The sequence below is a fragment of the Lonchura striata genome, unplaced genomic scaffold (genome assembly GCF_046129695.1).
Source record: "Lonchura striata isolate bLonStr1 unplaced genomic scaffold, bLonStr1.mat Scaffold_91, whole genome shotgun sequence".
NCBI classification, from domain to species: Eukaryota; Metazoa; Chordata; class Aves; order Passeriformes; family Estrildidae; genus Lonchura; species Lonchura striata.
Window position 1 is genome coordinate 721,955 of NW_027461190.1, and position 7,615 is coordinate 729,569.

Sequence of the window (7,615 nt, forward strand, 5' to 3'; positions counted from 1 at the left end):
CTCATGGATTAGGAATGAAATCAGGGCAGGGTCTTTGGTGGGAGCTGCCCTGGGTCAAAGGAGACACTGAGAGAGAAACAGAGCAGGCAAAGGAAGGCAGGAGAGAAAGGAGATGTTTTAGTTTGGAAAGACAGGTGTTTTCTAAGGAAGGCAGGAGCCTCCCCTGATATTTTAAAATGTAGACTCTTTCAGAATTGTTATAAATTTGAAATTAAGGGGGCCTGTCAAGTAAAAATATGGAAGCAGAAATAACAGTTTTTTATTAGGGAAGAAAATTAAAAGATAAAATAAACAATGCAGTAAACTAAAACAACACTGACAGAGTCAGAATACAATGTGACACTGTTGGACAGGGTGTTGGCCGCAGTCCAATTGGAACTGTGGGTGCAGTCCTCCTGGAATGTCAGGTGTGGTTCTGTTGGAGAAGTGATCCTGTAGGAATGGGAGTCTTCCTCTGAAGAAGAAGAGGCAGCTGTTCCTCTGGGAAAATCAAAATCCAGCCCAGAAAAGCTGTGTTGGTGGGCCAGAATCTCAAGACTAGATGCAGGTAGGAATGCTTGGCTCCTCCCTCTGGGCGGGGCATCTCACAATGGGATGTTACAGTTCTTATCAGTCATGCAGTGACATTCAATGGTTTATTATCAGCAGATGTCTCCCCTGAGGGAGGATTGATTGTGAAAGAGATAAGGAAAAACTGCCCACTTAACACAGGACAATTGCCATACAGATGGTAAATAGAAGACATCTTGCTTTTCAGTCTGGGACAGGAGGACACAACAAAATCAGCTGAGAAGGCAGCACTCTGAAAAGCAAATCAGAACTGACAAAAAATTAATGGGACAGAAATCAATAATTCTGAAAGTTTTATTTATTATCAAAATAAATCACACCCAGCCAGCCCCGCACAATCCTGACCCCACAACCTCAAATTTGGATCTCACTTCTCCCGATCTCCTTCAAATCCCATCTCACCCCGGAGGCTGAGGAATTGAGTAATTTTGGCACAGGGCTGAGGTGGAAACCAGCCATTTTGAGGTGGGATTGAGTCATTTTGGGGTAAGATTGAGGGGGTTTGAGGTAGGATTGAATAATTTTGAGGTGAAAGAGCAATCCACCTTGGATTTTGGAAGATAAAGATATGGAGAATACTACCAGATATCCCCCAAGTACCAGCAGATCCTCCAGAATATGTTCCCAAACAGTAAATTCCACCTCAAATACCTCTTAAATGGTGGGACTTTTGACATCTCTGGTCAATACTCTTTTTAGTAATTTTTCAGGTGTTTTTAAGTGATAAAGACAAATCAGAAGAAAATTAGGGCCAAACCAAAACCAGAGACCCCTTGAGCAACCTCTGGGCACCGGACAAAACAAACTCAGCAGAAATCAAATTTAACCCTCCATAAAATGCCTTGAGGAAGATTTGCTCTTCCCACAAGTCACTTGTGATGGAAATGCAAACAAATCCCAAACATTAATAAACCAACAACAGAAGCAATTCTGTGGCAATTCCAAATTTCATCAGTTCCAGCACAAGTCAGATGCTGGCAGGTCCCAGAAAAAGAAACATGGAAATTTGGCCAAATACAGATTACTAAAAGGAAGGGAAAGGTCTGTGTAGCTGTCACAAAGGTGACAGGGACGAAGAAAATAATGATTCTCATATTTGTCAAAGCCCCAAGCCTGTGAATTCAGGAGTTATTTGGGAATTTAGCTACTTGAACTGGGCTTCTTGTTGGATTTAAATACCTTTGCGTTCCTCACCTTGGAGTGAATGATCCTTTTCAGTCTCACCGGTATCATTTATTCCCTTTCTTCCAGTGATTTCAACAAACTTTTCAGGGAAGGACAAAAAAATATTTTCTTTACAATGGCCACCCACAACAGCCATTTTCCTTGTAAGTTCTCCCAAACGTTGCTCAGAGGAAGCTGCATCCAAATTTTCAAGAGTTCTTCCAGAAAGAGCCACGAGCTCCTCAGAGGAGGGAACCAGACTGTTGTCAAAATCACCTGGGGTCAGTAAACAGTGCCCTCAACTCCCTGTGCCAAAATAATGTTGCAATCTGGTTAATAAAATTGTTAGAGAGATGCCCCTGCCCCAATTAAGGTGCTAACAAGACCAAATCCAAAGTGGATTTTATTGAACTGTAAATGTGAGGTAGAGAGAGATGGAAAGAAAGAGAAAAGGGGGGAGAGCAAGGGAGTGACATGGACAGAGATCTCCCCTGGGGCGGGGCAAGTGTGACATTGTCCCCTGTGTGCGTGGCCTTCCCAGGGTGGGAGTTTTACACCTGAGCCAGTTTGGGTAAAGGGAGTGCTGTTCACCCCCCACCCCGAGCAGGGATTGCCTCACTGTTTCAGGTTACAATGTCAGATGTAACCAAAAGTGTTTTCAGTCTCCATCTCCATAAACTGTTATCAACAGGTGGGGCAGTGTTCTTTATCTCTTCCATGGCTCAGCCCTGATAACGCCCTGCAGGGGCCATCTTCTGTTAATGGGCCATTGAGTGTCACTGCAGCACTGATAAAATTACATCATCCCATTGTGGGATGCTCCGCCCAGGGGAGGAACCAAGCATTCCTACCTGGATATAATCTCACCATTTGCAACACCACAACCACCTTACCTATGGCATTCCCAGAGGACAAGAGCTCCATAACCACCACTGGACCTTCAGAGCAAGACCAGACCCTTCTACAGGATCACTGCTTTGACAGAATCACGTTCATCACTCCAGCTGGACTGTAGCCACCATTTCATCAGACTGCTACCACCACCCTGAGCAACAGGGTGTCAGGTTATATCCTGACTCTGTCAGATTAAGCCAGTGTTTCTGTATCATTGCCTTGATCTTAATTTTCTAATTACATTGTCATTCTGGCTTCGACGCTCTCCCAGGTTTGCTTTGAAAGGAGTACAAAACTCAATGTGCTCATCCCTTGTTTTCCTTTCAGAACAGGATTTCCCATCTCCAAATATTTTCCAGATGGAGGAGAAGGTTGCGAGGAAGAGGAAGATGCCCTGGGACACTGAGGCAGGTGAGGAGGAAGTCAGTGCCCCTTTCCCCCTCTCTCCTGCTCCATCTCCCAGCCCAGCCTGGCCCCCAGCTGCAGGACAGCCCCGCTGCCGGTGCCCTTCTTCCGGGGACGCACTGGGGGGATCTCCTTGCCCTTCCCTGTGGCACGGAGGCAAATCCCATCCTCTCCTTGTCCTTCCTCCCGCAGATGAGGTGCTGAGGGTGGAGAGCAGAGAGGACAAATCCCCATGGCAGAACCTTGTGGAAGAGGCTGTTTTGAGTGGCTCCATGGTGCAGGAACCCAATGGGAGCTGCACGAGGAGGGGCTGCAAACGCAGATCGAGGGGATCTGAGGAGGAAAGATACACTCTGGTCCAGGAAGGTGGACAGAGCTTCAGCCAGAGCTCAGGGCTGGTGGTCCCTGAGCAGCTTCATGATGAGGAGAAGCCCCATAAGTGCTCGGAGTGTGGGAAGAGCTTCAGGTCAAACTCCAACCTGATCCAGCACCAGAGGATCCACACTGGGGAGAAGCCCTATGAGTGTGAGGAATGTGGGAAGAGCTTTTTGTCAAATTCCAACATAATCCAGCACAAGAGGATTCACACTGGGGAGAGGCCCTACGAGTGTGGGGAATGTGGGAAGAGCTTCAGGCAGATCTCCCACCTGAGCAGCCACAAGAGGATCCACACAGGGGAAAGGCCCTATGAGTGTAGGGAGTGTGGGAAGAGCTTCAGGCAGTGTGGTGCCCTGATTGTCCACCAGAAGATCCACACTGGGGAGAGACCCTACGAGTGTTCCAAGTGTGGGAAGGGGTTTCAGACTCGCTCCTATCTCCTCTTGCACTATCGAGCTTATACAAATGAGAGGCCCTTTTGCTGCCCCGACTGCGGGAAAGGGTTCAAGCACAACTCCAACCTTGTCACCCACCGGCACATCCACACCGGGGAGAGGCCCTACGAGTGTCCCTGGTGTGGGAAGAGCTTCTCAGACCGCTCATTCTTTACCCGGCACCAACGGAGGCACCAGTAAGGGAAGCCCTGCGAGTACCCCAACTGCAGGAAGAGCTTCGTGCTTTGCTCCAGTTCCCTCCCCCACTGCAGGACCCACATTGGGCACAGGTCTGGTGACCCACATTCCCTGTGATCAATGTTGGGAACAGACCTGGCTGCTTCTCCTTTTGGTTTGGCCCTAATTTTCCTCTGATTCATCTTTATTCTTCAAACACAGCCAAAACAGGGTTAAATTAAAGAAACTGATCAAAAATATCTGAAGTGTCACCATTTCACAGGAGTTTGAGGGGGAATTTAGGATTTAGGGACGCATTCTGTGTGGAGTGCCCCTGTTGCTAAGAGGCAGGAGTTTGATCTCACCCTTCTTGTGTTGCCAGTAATTCCTCCCTTGACCCAAACCCAAACTCCACCCCTGGGATACCCTATACAAACCCCAGGGCCCTGCCTTTGCCCTGTCTTTCGGTGATAAGAAATGGATTTTGGAGTTTTGTGAAACCAAGATACATCTCATTTGTTCCTGCCGCTGGCAGCTGCACTCACCCTGGACACCATGAACTCAACTTCTGGAGGATTTGTGGGTTCTGGGGTGATTTTGGGCAGTGTTCTCCATCTCTTTGCATTTCAAAATCCAAGAGGGATGAATTTGTCACCACAAAACCACTCAATCCCACTGAAAATAACTGGATTTTAAACTATAAAAGCACAATCCCACCTCAGATTGCTTGTTCCCCCTCAAAAAAACCTCAATCCCACACAAAGCTCACTCGATTCCACAGCTGACCGGGTGGGATGGGGCTGGGAGGAGATTGGGAGAATTGTGATCCCAGTTTGGAGTGGAGAGATTTGATTGTGTGGGGCTGGGTGGTTGGGATGTATCTGATAGTGAATAAAACTTTCAGAGTTAATGATGTTTGTCCCATTCATTTTCAGTCAGTTCTGTTTGCAGAGTGGCTCCTTCTCAGCTGTTTAAATTCCTATAAAAATCCTTTTTAAAAAATCATCTAACCCAAACAATCCAAAAACCAATATCCATATAAAACCACCCATCTGCAATTACATTTTTAAAAATAATGTTTTAGAGTACTTAAGGGTGTTACTAAAGTTTAATTGTTTGGCTAAAATGTATGAGAAATTATAGTGGTGTTTGGTTTTGTATTTATCATATTTACAATATGAATTGTTTTACTAAGATATGTTAGATTGATTGTTAATTTTTTATATTGGCTAGCGCTGTGAGAGTTGCCGGGCTCTGCCTGGCAACTGATGAGTCAGAGTCGCCCCGGGCGCTGATTGGCTGAAAATCGCCAGGCGGGACCAGCGCCGAGTTCCTGCCTGGGAACTGAATCGTCATCAACGCCGCGCGCTCTGATTGGCCAGGATCTGCTTCGGGGCGGGGCCGGGAGGAACTGGGGTCCCCCAGGAGCCCCCCGGGTTTGGGGGTTTCCATCCCCCCTCGGCCCTCGGGGCGGCCTTGGGGCCACCCCAACACCCCAAAATGGGGAGGGTCCCCGGAGCCGCTTGGAAGTCCCAAAAATGGGCTGGAAGCGGCAGGAGCCGCCCCCAAAAGGGATTGAAGGGTCCGGTCCGGGAATGGCTCCAATCCGGATTGGGGCGGGCTGGGATTGAGGGAGGGTCCGGTCAGCGCCTGCGGAGGGGCTGGGATTGGGGAGGGGTCCGGGATTGAGGGGATGGGTCCATTCCTGGACTGGAGCAGGATCGCTCCCTGGGGGTGGGCTCCATTATTGAGTCAGGGTCTCTCCCCTTCCCGATCACAATCCCGTTCCCTGATCCTGTTCCCGATCCCTATCTCATTCCCAACCCCATTACACTCCCATTCCCAATCCTAATCCCATTCCCGTTCCTGTTCTCGATCCCGATCCCATCGCTGTTTCCAGGGAATGGCTCCTACCCCAACCCCGACCCCAAACCCGGGGGGTCAAACACCCCAAATCCCAACACTGGGAGGGGAGAGGTCAAAAATCCCCAAACCCAAACTCTGGGATGTCAATCTCCACCCTGCCCCAAACTCCAAATTTTAGGATCAAACCCCCTAAATCCCAGATCCTGGGGTGTCAAACACTCCTCAATTCCCAGATGTTGTTGCTAAATCCTCCTGACTTGAAATCCTGGGGTTCAAAGCATTTGGGGTGTCCAACACCCCCAATTCCCAAAGTCTGGGGTCAAATACCTCCAAAGCCCAAATCCTGATGTGTCAAACACCCCCAGCTCCCAAATTTTGGGGTTAAAACCCCCAATCCCCGACTCCTGGGGTTTGAAATATCTGGGTTGTCCAACCCTCCTCCTCGCCAAAGTTTGGGGTCAAACCCCTCAATTCCCAAACTTTGGGGTCAACGCCCCCCCAATCCCAAACCCTGGGGTGTCACATCCCCCTGATCTCCCCCACTTTGGGGTTAAATCTCCCAAAATCAGTTGGTCAATCCCTTCAGTTTCCAAATTTTTGGGTCTAACCCCCCAAACCCCAAATCCTGGGTTGTCCAACCTGGGTTGTCCAACCACCCTGATCTCAACGTTTGGGGGTGAAACCCCCTGATCCCCAAATCTTGGGAAAAAAACTCAAAATTCCAAACCCTGGGGTGTCAAACTCCCCCAGTTCCCAAAGTTTGGGGTCAAAAACTCCCAAAGCCCTGAAGCGATACACAGAATAAATAAATAGACTCCACAACTTAATGTAGTTATGAAGTGGGTATGTATGACAGTGCCTGGCACAAGTGAGATAGCTCTCCAAAATCTTGTGCCCCGAGCTGGAGTTTGTCCCACAATTTTATTCACAAAGATGTTCCATATGCAATACATTACACAACTTTTCTATGCATATTCAACCCCTGGCCCCGCCTGTCTTCGCCTCTCATGCTAAATAGGTCCACGCCCTTCTGGGCATGCGTGGTTTTTTGTGGTGGTCTTTACAGGGGTCGCTGGTGTTCTTCTGAAGCTGAAACCATAGCCTTCTTCTGCATTGAACTTTTGAACTCTTCTCCTCTGCGCGTGTGCTTTTGGCTTTCTGCTCTGTTATCTGGGTAAGTTTATCATCCTCGACAGAGGGGCTTCCTTGTCTGAATTCTTTGCATTCCTGGTCTTCTTTTGGTATTTGTCTTTTTGCAAGAAGCTTTAAAGATTTTTTTTTTTCTTTATGTCTTTTGCGCCATGGCAGAGGTTTCTTAAAATTCAACACAGGATTCTACAAACATGATACATTCATTTTGATACATTCATTTTTGATACATTCATTTTGGATAAATTCATTTTGTTAGCTCAATTGATCTTTGGAAAATCTCTTATTTCAGTTCCATGGAGCCCCGCGGTGTCACCATGGCCCCAAAGTCCCAATGGACTCCATGGTTCCACCAGGTCCTCACTGTTATGAACGAGCACAATAGGCTTTCTAATCCAATTAAAAGGATTTATTAATGGTAGAAAGCGAAAGCAAATCAGCGCGCGCTGGGCGGCAGTCGTTCCAACTACCGCGCTTCGTTCCCCGTTTCCCCCCCACTTATTGGGTCTTCTCTTCCGGATGTGTGACGTTCTGGTGACGTTCTGGTGTCTTTTCTGCGCAGGCGCACCCTGTTGTTA

The 7,615-nt window shown here is 48.0% G+C and overlaps 1 protein-coding gene across 1 annotated transcript; it reads left to right on the plus strand.

The window, feature by feature from the left end:
- Window positions 1-2,987: 2,987 nt before the first annotated feature.
- On the plus strand, window positions 2,988-4,046 carry LOC110468045 (uncharacterized). The gene is made up of 2 exons (XM_077790792.1): window positions 2,988-3,039; window positions 3,226-4,046. Exons 1-2 carry the CDS (start codon window positions 2,988-2,990, stop codon window positions 4,044-4,046), a joined length of 873 nt encoding a protein of 290 aa, XP_077646918.1.
- Window positions 4,047-7,615: the final 3,569 nt, after the last annotated feature.